The sequence below is a fragment of the Vitis vinifera genome, chromosome 16 (genome assembly GCF_030704535.1).
Source record: "Vitis vinifera cultivar Pinot Noir 40024 chromosome 16, ASM3070453v1".
In the NCBI taxonomy this organism is placed as follows: Eukaryota; Viridiplantae; Streptophyta; class Magnoliopsida; order Vitales; family Vitaceae; genus Vitis; species Vitis vinifera.
This window is the reverse complement of record NC_081820.1, coordinates 16,801,919-16,816,861: the sequence shown is the minus strand read 5'-3', so window position 1 is coordinate 16,816,861 and position 14,943 is coordinate 16,801,919. Positions and strand designations below refer to the sequence as shown.

The window sequence follows — 14,943 nt, the reverse complement described above, 5'->3', positions numbered from 1 at the left end:
GCACAGTAGCACGGTGGTGCTCGACATGATGATGGGCATGTATTATCTTCCCGGCATAGGTTTGGGGCGACATTAGCACGGGCCTAGTGAGTTCATGGCTTTCCCGGATCACGATGTACCATTCAGACTCTGATTCATTCCCACTGAGGCCGATTATCGATATATGGTGCGATTGCGCAAGGAGAGGGTGAGGGTTCGGCTAACTCACACATCGTTTGATTATCCTGTTCGCCCGTACACCTTGAGCTTGACAGGTTACTTCGTGAGGGCATTGGAGCCACAAGCACCATCGGATGGTATCATTGGGGGACTCAGTATTACTCAAGAGACTGAGCTTCAACGCCTCGTCCAATAGTAAATATTGAGTGACGAGCCCCTGACACTTCAACTTCTGCGTTGATCGCCCTTCCCTCTCGATCATTGCTTGTGATGTACTTCGTGAGGGCATCGGAGCCACAAGCACCATCGGATGTACTTCTGCGTTGATCACTCCTCCCTCTCAATCATTGCTTTTGATGTACTTCAAAAAGCGGGTCAAACCCAAATCATTACAGATAGGTGACTTGGTTCTAAAGGTCATCAAGGGATTGATCAAAGATCCTAGAGGGAAATTCAGACCCAACTGGAGCGGGCCTTATTTCATCAAGGAGTTGACCCGAGAGGGCGCTTCATGGTTGATGGATTTAGATGGAAACCAAGTCTCGGAGCCGACCAATGTGGATCAACTAAAGAGGTACTATGTTTGAGACCATGGTTGCAGGATGGGTGACCATCGTTTTGGTTAGCCATACACCCTTTCACCATTTTGATGTATAGTCTGTTGCTAGCCCATTGAGCCTCGTGCGCGCGTTATAGTCTTTCTTTCTTATCGCTTTGCTCACATTTTCACACCGGGATAGGGGCCCTTTAGTGTATGCATTCATTGTTTAGAAGTTCCATGAGCCTTGGACCTAGGGGCGCATTCTTCTCATTATCTTTTCTCATCACTGCATCCTTGCATTTCATCTCATCTCATTGGTTGTGTTATTCGTCTCTTTTTCTTTATTCTATCTGCTAATTGTCTAGCATCATGTTCTCCCACACCGAGTGGTGATCCTCCTCAGTTCATTACATTGAGGGTAGTCATGTCATTTCCACTATTTATCCCACGAACATTGATCTAGGGTTCCTCAGTTTGAGAAGGTTATCTCATCAGAGATAGTTTTTATTACCTTAGCACTTGACAGTGTGTTTATCCATTATTGATATCATCTTTGGGGCTTATTTGGTTCATGTTTGGGGTGTGTACATTTGTATATATGTAAAAAAAAAAAAAATGATGAAAATGAAAATGAAAAGAAAAATAAGCACATGTGTGTGTGCATAGTATTCTCGATCATTGAGTGTGTATATTGATATCCAAATTATCGAGTATGTTTGTTGTTGAGAGTTCGTATGTGAGCTCTCTGAAATCTTATGTTATTTGTATTTGCTTTGTCATATCTCTTTGAGAGTGAGATGAATGACCTTCTCCTAGGGACTCCGGGTCATTGTCATTTCCATCATTACATTCATTATTGATGTGACTTCACTTCATGTTTGATTTGAGTTAATCACCACATTTCTTCATATATTTATTGTTTCGCTGTCATCTTCGTCATTGCTTGTGATTCATCCCATTCGCTTCACCTCCCTTGTCTTTTCTTACACTGACCTATTCCAGATTTGATATTTCTCTTCCATCGTTCCTGCATATCTCATTATCAGTTTGATTTGCCTCATTATCTTATTATTGATATTATGTTCGTGTTGGGCACCCTCAGGTCTATGGCTCACGGACTTTTCTATACATGTTGTGTTTCATACATGAGGGCATGAGTTTTTTATCATTGGGTATTTGGGCCTAGTTTCCTTTCATTTCTATTACCCTATCACCCTAGCCTATGTTACGTCCCGTATCTTAAGACCACCCTGAGGCCATGGGATCAGATGTCGTATTCGACAACCTCTACTTGGACAGATGTTTGAGATCTGGTTGATATTTAGATATCGTTATGCTTCTTCTTTTGGGAGTCGCCTCTTTGATGTTTAGATCTGATTCAATTGTGTTTGGATTACCGGGATCGCGCGTTTGATGAGGGATGATTCAATGTCGCTTGTTTTTTTTACCTGTCGTACATCTGATGCCATACTAGGGCATATTCCGTTTCGGATGATGTTTATGGATCTTCATGGAGTCATCTGATCATTTTTACTTGTGAGATGTGCATCAGGACGATGACCTATTCACCATTTTTATGATGATTCCTAAGTAGAGACTCTTGGTAGCCATCCGGTTAGGCCCGCACTTCTCGGCATTCCAATGTCACCATGCTTTCCTCTGTGAGATGCCTTTTGGACGCTTGGACCCGATTTTGTCATGGATTTGGATGACCAGGATCATGCGTTTGATGAGAGATGGTTTCATGTCACCTGTTCTTCCGACCTGTTACATATCCGATGCCATACTAGGGCATATTTCCATTACGGATAAGATTTATGGATCTTCACAGTGGTCACATGTTCGACGATAGATGATTTCATGTCACTTGTTCTTCTGACCTGTCACATATCCGATGTCGTACTGGGGCATATTTCCATTTCGGATGAGATTTACGGATCTTCACGAAGGTCACATGTTCGACGATAGATGATTTCATGTCACCTATTCTTCTAACTTGTCGTACATCCGATGCCATACTAGGGCATATTTCCATTTCAGATGAGATTTATGGATCTTCACGAAGGTCACATGTTCGATGATAGATGATTTCATGTCGCCCGATCTCCGACCTATCATACATTCGATGCCACACTGGGGCATATTACCGTTCTGGATGAGATTTACAGATCTTGGTGGAGTTGCTCGCTTATCCCCATTTGCGAGACGTATGTTGAGACGATGATCTATTCGCTATCTTTACGATGATTCCTAAGTGGAGCCTCTCGGGAGTTGCCTAATTAGGCCTGCACTTCTAGACACTTAGATGTCATTATGCTTTCTTCCGGGAGACGCCCTTTAATCTATGGGTCTGATTCAGTTGTAGACATGGATGACTTGGATCGTGCATTCGATGATGGATGATTTGAGCTCATCTGATTTTCCGACCTGTCACATTTTTTATGCTACACTGGGGCGTATTCCCCATTTCAGTCGAGATTTGTAGATTCCCCACTGATTTGCATGATCATCCTCAGTTTTGAGATACACATCAGGTTGATGATTTGATTTCATTGTGTCCTGATACTCCGTGGAGCCTCTCTTGAGTCTTTAAGCCAGATTCACATTTTCTGATATAGTCGTGATTCTTGGACAGAGTTATCTCAGGTGCGTGGATTCCCACATCACCATTTCAGCGGAGTACATCTTAGATCCTTTATATGTCCCCCATGGAATTATTCTCGACTTATCAGGACTGACCTGATATATTTGACTTTATACTGGGGCATATTTCCCTCATTCAGTTGCGGAGACGATCGTTCTCTCACAAATTTGTTATAGTTTTTCATCACTCGGCCGAGAGATATTGTATTTGCTTTGCTGGTCACTATTCTCATGTTTTTTATCGAGACGGGTTTTCAGCGGAGCATGACATTTAGATTATTCTCTTGAGACTCTGTCGAATTATTCGTTTCAAATGACGATGGACTCCGACAGTAGGGTATTTCGAGTTAGAGTTGTCTGACTCATCATGACATCTCGTCAGGCATCGTGATCAAGTCGGATGGGTTATGAGACTATGTTCGCAGTCGATTTGATCATTCTGACTTGCTAGTAGAGCATATTTCGAGACTCGTGGAGTCCTTTTCCACCATTTCCATTGGATTAAGAGTTACAGCAGCATGCTACACTAGGGCATATTCCACTCCTTCATTATTTCCTTGTAGTTTGGCATTCAGAACCACTATTCATTCTCGGTTTACGACATTCAAAGTCACCCCTTTCCAGCTTAGCGTTAAGAGCCACCATGTCTTTTCAGTCACGATGTTCAGAGTCATATTTCTCAGCTTGACATTCCTAGTTACTAGTTTAGTTGGACATTCAGAGCTTTTGTTTTAGCTTGGCATTCATCGATGTTTCTTTTAGTTTGGCGTTCAGAGTGTTCATTTTCATTTTGGTGTTTAGAGTCGTTGATCATTTTTTCAGCTTGGCATTCAAAGCCACCATGTCTTCTCGTTTATGACGCTCAGAGTCATCTTTCTTAGCTTGACCCTTATAGCTATTAGTTTTAGTTTGGTGTTCAGAGCCACGCCTTTAGTTTCAGCGTTCAGAGCCACCATCATCTCGGTTTCAGCGTTTGAAGTCATCATCGTTTCACAGTTTCGGCGTTCAGTACTGCATCTCTAGTTTCAGCGTTCGAAGCCACCATCCTTTCTCATTTTGGCGTTCAGAGGCACCATTTATGCTTAGTTTAGCGTTTAGAGTCACCATCCCTTTCTAGTTTGGCATTCAGAGCCACCGTTTCTTTTCAGTTTGGTGTTTAGAGCCACACCTTCATTTCAGCATTTAGAGCCATTACTTGTCTTCTAGTTTGATGTTCAGAGCCATATCATTCCTTTCGACGTTTAAAGCCATTACTTGTCTTTTATTTGGCACTCAAAGCCATGTTTTCAGTACGACACTTGGAGTCCTCATGTATATCTTTCATTCGATACATCACCATTTTCCTCCATTACAGCGTTCAGAGCCATTAGACACACTCCTTCGGGCCTTTTTAAGTCATTTCATTTATTTAGTTTTGGTGTTCTGAGCCGTTTTTTTTTCATACCCATTCATGCATCTTAAGTCATTTCTTTTCTTTAGTTTTGGCGTTTAGAGCCACTATTCTATTTGACGTTCAGTGCCACTATCACATTTTTCTTTTAGTTTGGCGTTCAAAGCCGTTATACATATCCATGCATGCATTGTAAGTCACCATTTTCTTTTCTCCCGTTGACGTTTAAAGTCATTCCTCCTTACCCATATCATTCAGAGTCACAGTCCTTGGCATTCATATCCACTGACATTACACATTTGACCTTCAGGGTCTTATATTCACCCTCATTGTCCTCACCTCATCACCCTGTGCTTATCGCTTATTCATCATTGCTCGTCCAGATTCCTCCTTTCACTGCACATGTCATGGTCCTTCGAGGTCATGCCACTTATATTGGTCATGTTGTTGGGCACCCTACACTTGGTACTTTCATGTCGTTCCATTGGGGCAGTCTTCTTAGGACACGCTCTTTATTGTACTCCAGAGTGGTTTTACCATTACTCATCTTTGATACGGTCTTTCAAGTCACTTTTGGAGACGTCTTAGAGGGAATTTAGACCCTCAATGTGGCTTCAGAGACATTTTGAGACACCCACCTTTTCTTTTAGGATCAGAGCCTTTGTGTTTGTCTGTTGGTCTGAGTGAGTTTGTGTTTCACTGGTGTCCTTGTGGGGGTCTCCTTGGTTCTTCGGTAGAGTTCACTTCATTCTACTCATCCTTCACACTCTCATTTCATTTCGATGTTCATATTCTTTACACTTGTGAACTCTACCGAAGAGGGGCATATTTGTAGACCCCTCTTTTCAAGCCAAGTGTTAATGGGTTGTTGTTATTGTTCTATTATTACTATTTTTATAAGTTGAAACAAAAGACATTTCATGACCATCCGAGAGAATGAAATTTTTTCCATTTTTTAAGTAGAGGGGAAACCCCTTTTTGGAGGAAGACCAACTGCATGGACACAACCAAGAGCATGGCTCGCCCATGGTGGTAGGTGAAGATGACACACTTTCTGAGTGATGCATAGTGGGAGTGGGTAATGGCTTGCGGAAGAAGACAGGAACATGGAAGGAGACATTTAGTTGAGATTTTTATCCTTTGGCTGGGGAGTGAGAGTAAACGTTTTTTTTTTTGGGAAGTTAGTTTTGAGAGGAAAAATAGAAGCAAGGTAGAAGAGGAGGGGGTTTTTTTATCTGGGGAGGAAGGGAAAATACGGAAAGCTGAGTAAGCACTGCTTGAGAAGTTCCGGTAAGGTATGGCCACTATGGATTTTTTTACTTTGGATTTCTCCGTTTTCCTTCTCTGTTATTGTTGATTTTGAGTATAATTTGTTGTTGGTTTGGGTGTGGATGATCATAGGCCATAGACTTGTTGTTGATCTCTTGGTTGCTGTGATTTTAGTTATAGTTGATTTCTGTCTCATTTCCTTTAGTTCTGTTTAAGCATAATTTGTCTCTACTGTAACTCTCCTATAAAATGTCTTAATAATACTTGTGTTCTTGTTTAAAATCCTTTGATTTCACTCACCTTCATCTGAGCTCAGTGATTGGTGCATGACATGAGGCTTGTATGGGTTCACTTTGTTTCAATTATCTGTACTCTATTTTGCCATTTTCCCCTGCTCTTGGTATTCATCCATGGTATGCATTGGATGTGGTATTTGCATCAAGAAATGCCCATTTGAAGCACTTCAGATCATCAATCTTCCAAAAGATTTGGATAAAGATACCACTCACCGTTATGGACCAAGCGCTTTTAAATTGCTGGGACTACCAGTGCCCAAGTCAGGCCAAGTTCTGGGTTTGGTTGGAACTAATGGTATTAGAAAATCTACTGCCCCGGTGTTCCGAAGTGGACTAGAGATTGAGCTTGTCTTCCTTCATGGTGGATTTTGGAAATACAACACCACACCTTATAATATTTTTCCTTTAAGTGAGGATATCATGGATGCCAAGAATGAAGAAGAACTCACCATTTAAGATGATATTGTTGTTGCTGGACAAGATTTTGCTGCAGGTCTAGTTAGGATGGGAATCCTTCCTAGGATTTGTTATCTGTTGGAGACCGATCCTACAGTAGCTTTGGAAGAATGCATGATTTCTGTACTTATTGCAACAACCAGACATTCCCCAACATGTGCAAATGCAATCATAAAGTGTGAAAGGCTTGTTCAGTCGGTTGTTGGCAGATTTGCTGAAAAGGACAACATAGAAGTCTCAGGGAAGTAGATTAAAGCATTGGTTGGTTTAAAGAAATTAGAAAAGTCAAAAGTCTTCTGAGAATGATGAAAATAGAACAACAACGAGTAGCAAATTTTGGCACAGGAGAAAGCATTATGTTGAGATTAATATTGATTTACTTCAAGTTGAGTTATATCAGAATGTTGCTCTGCTAGTGGAAGATGCCCATCTCAATTCAGTCCCCGATCTTGCTGATTCCTTTTCTGGTTCAAATCAAGGGTAAGATGTAGCTCAAGTTCAGCAAAATATGAGCCCAAGCCAATCACTTAACATTAGTAGCCTGAACCATCAGTTTGTGTCCCATACCCATCAAGCCAAACCTTTGCAAAACCTATTACCCTTCCTACCCAACAGCTTTGTCCCATGCAAACCCGCCTAACTCATCCTATATACCCATCACCACCTTTTCTCTCTCTATATTACCGCTCATACCCACGCCCAAGCTCATTGCCGACCTTCTCATACCCATTTCCATACTTGTCTTTCATAACCTCCCATGCATATCACCTTTCTTTTTAACACCACGTGCCCTTTATACCTATACTCCAACCATCTCACTAACCTATTTCTAGTCCTGCATGTCCATCCTTCATGCATATTGTTTCACTTTTATACCTATCCTTCCCACCCTGAGACCTCGTCTCTTCCCATCCATCGGCTTAACAGTCACTTCCTCATCCATAGACGTAGTTATTGTTGGAGATGATTTGATTTCCTCATATGTGATCAAGAATCTGACCATAAAAAGCTTTCACATTGATGGGGGTGGGTTCTATTTAATATGGGGCACCACTTCTTCTCTACCAAGGCTTTGCAACCTTGAATCCGGGCGAATGATTCACGTCCAAGGGAGATTCTACTACATGAACTACAACCCATTCGGTGTTTTGGCATATGACATTGCAACCAACAATTGGTGGAGGATTCAAGCTCTAATGAGAAGATTTCTCTGGTCCCTAAGCTTGGTGGAGAGTAGAGGGAGACTCATTCTAGTTGCAACAGTGGAGAAGAGCAAGCTTAACGTGCCCAAAAAGCTTGAGGATTTGGGGTTTACAAGCTTGTGGAACAACATGGGTGGAGATTGAGAGAATGCCACAACAACTCTACCTTCAATTTGCAGAGGTTGAAAACAACTAAGGGTTTGATTGTGTAGGTCATGGAGAGCTCGTTGCCATTATGATTTGAGGTTCAGACAATGCATTATTGTTTAACATCTATGGAAAGATCTGACAATGGATTCCTCCATGTCCTTTCCTTAGTGGGAGCGGCGGCAGCAACAGTAGCAGTGGAGTAGGTTGTGAGTTGCACGACTTTGCATATGAGCCTAGGTTTGCCACGCCAGTGACCACCTTCCTTGATTAGCTCACACTTCCCTTTCAACCTTTTAATGGATAGTAGGATCTTACAATTTTTTATGGGAAGCCTTCACAATCAACCAAGGGCCCACACTTCGCATGGCCACCTTGGCATACAGTCCATCACCACTCATCATTTTATTTATTTATTCATTTGCGCCTTCATATTCTAATATTAAAATCCAATTCTCCAACTTTCCAATTTCCGAACTCGATTTCCAATTTCAAAAATTCCGTTATTCACTTTCATTCGTTTAAATATTTTTTTTTTAATTATTAATATTATTCCATATTTATTTATTTATTTCTTTTAAAAATCTCGATCATTAAAATTCAATTCTTCAAAAATCCGACTTCCAAATTTAATTTTTCAATATAAAAAATTTCACTATTCACTTTCATTTGTTTAAACATCATTTTTGTTAATTATTATTATTATTATTCCACATTTATTTATTTATTTCTTTTAAAAATCTCGATCATTAAAGTTAATTCTTCAAAAATCCGACTTCCAAATTTAAGTTTCCAATCTAAAAAATTTCACTATTCACTTTCATTCATTTAAACATCATTTTTGTGAATTATTATTATTATTATTCCACATTTATTTATTTATTTCTTTTAAAAATCTCAATCATTAAAGTTCAATTCTTCAAAAATCCAACTTCTAAATTTAATTTTCAATCTCAAAAAATTCTACAATTCACTTTCATTCATTTAAATATCATTTTTGTTAATTATTAATAATTATTCCATATTTATTTATTTATTTCTTTTAAAAATCTCGATAATTAAAGTTCAATTCTTCAAAAATCCGGCTTCCAAATTTAATTTTTCAATCTAAAAAATTTCACTATTCACTTTCATTCATTTAAATATCATTTTTGTTAATTATTATTATTATTATTCCACATTTATTTATTTATTTCTTTTAAAAATCTCAATCATTAAAGTTCAATTCTTCAAAAATCTGACTTCCAAATTTAATTTTCAATATAAAAAATTCCACTATTCACTTTCATTCATTTAAATATCATTTTTTTTAATTATTATTATTATTCCATATTTATTTATTTATTTATTTAAAAAAATCTCAATCGTTAAAGTTTAGTTCTTCAAAAATCCGACTTCCAAATTTAATTCCCAATATAAAAAATTCCACTATTCACATTCAGTTGCTTAGTGATTATTTTCGTTATTATTATTATCATCTCATTTATTCATTTATTCACTTATTCATATATTTAAAATTCCATCTCTAAATAATTCTTTAAATTTCCAATCTCTAAGTTCAATTTCCAATTTCCGAAATCCTAACTTCCGCAATTATTTATCCAATCGTTTTTATTTCGTCATTATTATTATTTCATTGGTTTATTTATTCACTTATCCCTTTATTTAAAATCCCCAAACTCTCAAATAGTTTTCAAAATTCCAATTTCTTTCAAATTTAATTTCTAAAATTCTCATTCTTACATTTAATTTCTTAAAATCCAATTTTCAAATAATCCCTAAGACTCAAATTTTCAAACGAATTTCAAAAATCCAGTTTTCTTTCGAATAGTTTTAATTTCTGTTTGGTGATGCATGTGATATGTTTTGTGCTCTTTATTGTACACTGACCCCATTTTTATGGTAGCACATTGCTCATTTGTGGTCCAGGTATGCATCCACTCCCATTTTGGTCATTCTATGTGCATGCTTCGATTCCCATATGTGCATGATTGATTTGAGTATCCATTGATTTTCTTATTGATTGTCATGTCAGCTTCATTTTAATTAGTAGAGACCCGACTTTAGGGACTTAGAGGGGTGCTACGGTCTTTACCGTACCTTTCGGATAAGTAACCTAACCCCAAGCCCGATTCGATTTTTCACAGACCACCTTTTTCAAAATAAGGAGTCACATTTAGGGTTTTCTTTCTTATTTTGTTTACCCTTTTAAAAATGAAACAAAAATAAGTGGCGACTCCAAGTCATTTTTTTTTAATAAATAAAATCATTTTCAAATCAAAATCGAGCTCGCCATTGAGTGAAAAACGCATGAGCCGAAATGCAGGGTCCACATATACATTTTTACATATAGATCTACTTATTGAATTGAAGTGCACTTGAATTGTATGTCTAATCCATTTTAATTTAATTAGTGGTTCTATGTTGAGCCAAAATCCAAAAGATTTTAAAATGCCATAAAGCTTCAAATCTGCTAATTTAATTTAAAAGAATTAAAGGATTAAAATATAATAAATAATTAACAAATAAAAATGTTTTACAACAATATTTTTTTAGCCATAATACTACTTTAACATGAAATAACTTACAAAATATAGACTTTAACTTTAACAAATATAAAATAAAATATTACCTTTAATTTAAAAATAAAATAAAATCAAAGTTGAAATATTTACAATGAGTTGTGAGTTATGAAATAAAACAATTAGTGGACAAGATACCCTATTCGATTATATGTTCGTTTTGTTGATTCATTCCCTCACCAAAACTTTTTTTTTTATATTTCTTTCTATCACTATTCTTTCGTGATAAACGTTTTTATGTATTAATATACATAAAGATAATTCATTATCATTAGGTGTCGTATCAACTGCTATCATGATGATGCGAAATATGATGGGGGCATCTCCATTGGTGGGGCTCGGTGCATTTATCTTCTTTGAGGGAATGGTGCACCAAATGTCTACATAATTTTTATGTCATTTGTGAATGTTCCATCTAATAATATATATGATCACTATCTCTGGTATCATGAATATATTTGACTATCTCCAAAGCCAAAACTTCGACAATATAGGGTGGATGAACAGAACGATATACATGAGTTTTCATATTAGCACTATTAGGTTCAACACTATTTACAAACAAGAAGGGTACACACATCCATAAGTGTTATCTCCCATTGCTTAGAGACTTGACTCAAACATCTATGTATAGTTGGGGCAGTGCAATCATAGCATTCCTATAGAGGGGGTTATGTCCAACAAGTTTGGATGGTGCCATAAATATTGTTGGATGTGTCACACTATTGCAAGTATAATTAATTGTTCATATTATATAACAATTTCTAGTTGCTTCAAGTTTATAATTTAAGTAACATTATTAATGTTATATTTTATCCAATTGTGGTCTTAGGAGAGACTCTAAGTGAGTTGCCTTATGGGCTAATCGTGTGGAGCATATTGCAATGACACCACTTATGATGAGTACTAAGTAGTTCCATGATCCATATATGGAATGGTATCGACGCATTACATGACATTTAATCACATCTCCTTTTTATAGGGATCAAATGAGGTACTACAACAACAACCACTTAGTTGTTGGTAAGATTTTTTGACTTATAAATGGTTTCTTAAATTATAATTAATAGACAATCATCTTTAAATGTTTACTTTTTTATTATTGTATATTGAAATGAAATTATGATAAATTTTAAACTTAAATTGAACTTGTATATATGTGATATTATATATCACTTACATTATAGTATAATATATATATATTTGCAAATATGATTTCATATTTTATTGGTTTTAAATAAATATAATTTTTTATATTTAATTTTTAATTAAATAATTATAATTTATATTAAATATAATGTCAAATGTTTTAGTAAAATTAAACAAAAATATTTTTATATCAAATTAAAAATACTAATTATTTATTTTAAATAATCATGTAAGTTTATTAACCACTTACATATTTTTAATAAATATAAAATAAAAATAATATAATAAATTTACTTAAAAAACAAAGTTAAATATTTCAAGTGAATATATATATAATTTAAGTCAACACCATAGTTGGCCACTACGACTTTAAAATCAAGTTCAAAACCATAATCACTAACCGTGGATTTAACTTTAAACTTAAAAACATAGTTAGTGACTAAGGTTTTAAATTTTCTTTAAAATGGTCATTGTCACCAACTACCGTTTGCTTAACGTTAAAGTAGTAGTTGGTAATTATGGTTTTGACCACTTCAAAAAAAAAAAACCCAAAATTCTAGTCATTAACTACGGTTTTATGGTTTTATGATGTGGATACTTACATGGTAAAGACACACTAAATTGAACATTATTTTACACTCAGATTTAGTTTGTAACTTTTTTTTTTTTCTAAAATGGGTTATTTTTGGTCAAAACTCCACTTGGCCTCTCATTGCACTCATGCACATCACACATAACACTTGGATACACAGCTACTTCCCAAATCCCATTGCATTTTCACTTTCTTTTAAAGGGTCTTTTTAGGTATAAAAATTTATATACTAATTCAAACTCATTTAGCTTATTTTAACTTCTCAATTTTAAAAATTATAAGTTTCTAATTAATTTTAATCATATTTTATTTTTTCATAATTTTTTACAATACAATCAAACATGTTCTTAATATAACCTAAAAGAAAAGGTATATATGGCAGTGATAATCTTGTCAAACAAAGTCTATTTAATTAGATTATATTCATCACCATGTTTGTTAATTAAATAATATAAATATTATATTATATTAAATATCATTATATTAATTATGATTAATTAATTTTTTAAAAAATAAAAAATTTAGATATAAAATAAAAAGTAATTAATTACTTTTTATTTTATATCTAAATTTTTTATTGCAGTGTAACCATATGTATGTATAGAGTTTTTATGATATTACAATATATTTTTAAACACATATATTTAAAAGTTTTAAAATTTTGTTTTATTTTTCACTAAATAATTTTTTTATAATTGTTATTAAATAATTAGAAAATATGTAATATTGTATCTAGATTTTTTTATTACAGAGTAAATATATGTATACAATTTCTATGATGCTGCACTATATTTTTAACCACAAATACTAAAAAGTTGTAAAAATGAAAAATAAACTGACGGGCATTCTGGTAATTGTGCTTCTAATGTCCAAAGTAGATAAGGTTTTGTGAGTAAATATCATAACCAGGCGTTTGGAAAGTTCTGCAAAGAGCGACAATGGAATGCTGCTCATTTTCAACAACCACGCCGCTAATATCCCCACCTTCATCGACTCCAGCACTCTACATCTCCCAATTCCCAATCTCAACCCCTAAATTATACTCAAAAAACCGTTTGTTACACTCAACGCCGCCCTGTGCAAGCTTGAACCGGCCTAAAGGGTTTGGGCCTTCACCCAGGAAAACAGAGAAGAGGAAGAAGCTAAAGAAAAATTACAGTGATGATGAAGACGAGGAGGAAGAAGAAGAAGAAGGCGCAGAAGCAGAGGAGGGCGTAATTCCTGAGATAGTGACGAACAGGATGATAAGCAGAATGGGGTTTTCAGTGGGGATTCCACTGATGATAGGGCTGTTGTTCTTCCCTTTCTTTTATTATTTGAAGGTGGGGTTGAAAATTGATGTGCCGACATGGGTGCCCTTCATTGTCTCCTTCTTCTTCTTTGGGTCGGCACTGTTGGGAGTGAGTTATGGGATTGTGTCCTCCAGTTGGGATCCATTGAGGGAAGGCTCCTTTCTGGGTTGGACTGAGGCTCAGAACAATTGGCCTGTTTTCTGGCAGTCTCTTTGGGGCAGATCTGGTAAGAAATAGTATGATTTTGTTTTTAATTTCATGTAATTTTTTATTTATATGAAAAATTAAGAATCATAATGCTTCCATCATTGAGATCTTCCTTGCGAATTATTGTATTTAAATATCAAAATTGGTATACAGAATTCATCCCAGAAATCATTAACTGGCCATCTACTTTCAAGTAGGGGCAAGAAAAAATTCATGTCTGTAATCAAAACTAGAAAATTGCAGAATCACCAAACTCACCAGAGCCACCCCAACTACCAGAACCCCACACCCTCCCCCAATCAAAACTCTCTCCCCTTCCTCCCTCCTCACATCCCTCTCATCCCTCTCGGCCTCTCTGGCCACCGCCTCCGTCGCCTCCTTCTTCTCTTCACCCGCTCCTTCGAAAAAGCCTTCCGGGTCTTCATAAACAAGCGACCCCATCTCCCAACAGCCATCTCCTGCATCATCATTGAGACACGATTCGGTGCAAGAACATGCTGACCCCGTTTCCACATGGTCCGGCGCCGAGGTTCTGAACTCGTCCCAGGCATGAAAGGCGGACTCGAGTTCGGTGAGTCTCTGCGCAATGTGGCGCAAGTGGTGAGGCCTTTTGGGGTGCGAAACGGTTTCTGCAGACAAAAGGTTGTTGAAGAAGAGGAATCTTTGTTGGATGCTCTCCGCCAGGAGTTGGTGGCAGGGTGTCTCTGAGGGAAGAGAGATGACTTGGTTGAGTTGTGATTCGAGTTCTTGAAGTTTTTTCTGCAAAATTGCGTATCTCTTCGCCATGTTGGAACTCCGCATCACAGTTTCAGTTATTTCTGATTTTCAGAGAGTCGCGTTGAGTTCGTTCAAGGGATTTTGACGGTTCAGTATCAGCCTCAACCGTCTCACAAAAATAAAAATAAATTAAAATTAAAGCGAGGAATTAATTTGACATATAGCCAATAGCCAATGAAATCATTAACCAACTTTGATGTGTGTGATGGGTTGCGGATTTTAAGGCATTAAGAGTGTGTTT

The 14,943-nt window shown here is 36.5% G+C and overlaps 1 protein-coding gene and 1 pseudogene across 1 annotated transcript; both read left to right on the top strand.

Annotated features, from left to right (window-relative positions):
* Positions 1–7,593: 7,593 nt before the first annotated feature.
* On the top strand, positions 7,594–8,410 carry LOC100258682 (protein UNUSUAL FLORAL ORGANS-like; annotated as a pseudogene).
* A 4,954-nt stretch (positions 8,411–13,364) lies between these two features.
* On the top strand, positions 13,365–14,026 carry LOC100253536 (protein PAM68, chloroplastic-like). Its single transcript, XM_002266138.5, has one exon. The coding sequence runs from the start codon at positions 13,365–13,367 to the stop codon at positions 13,953–13,955; it is 591 nt and encodes a 196-aa protein (XP_002266174.1). The 3' UTR covers positions 13,956–14,026.
* Positions 14,027–14,943: the final 917 nt, after the last annotated feature.

Excerpts from the sequence above, each read along its gene's own strand:
- LOC100253536 (XM_002266138.5), top strand. The coding sequence starts at position 13,365 with ATGGAATGCTGCTCATTTTCAACAACCACGCCGCTAATATCCCCACCT.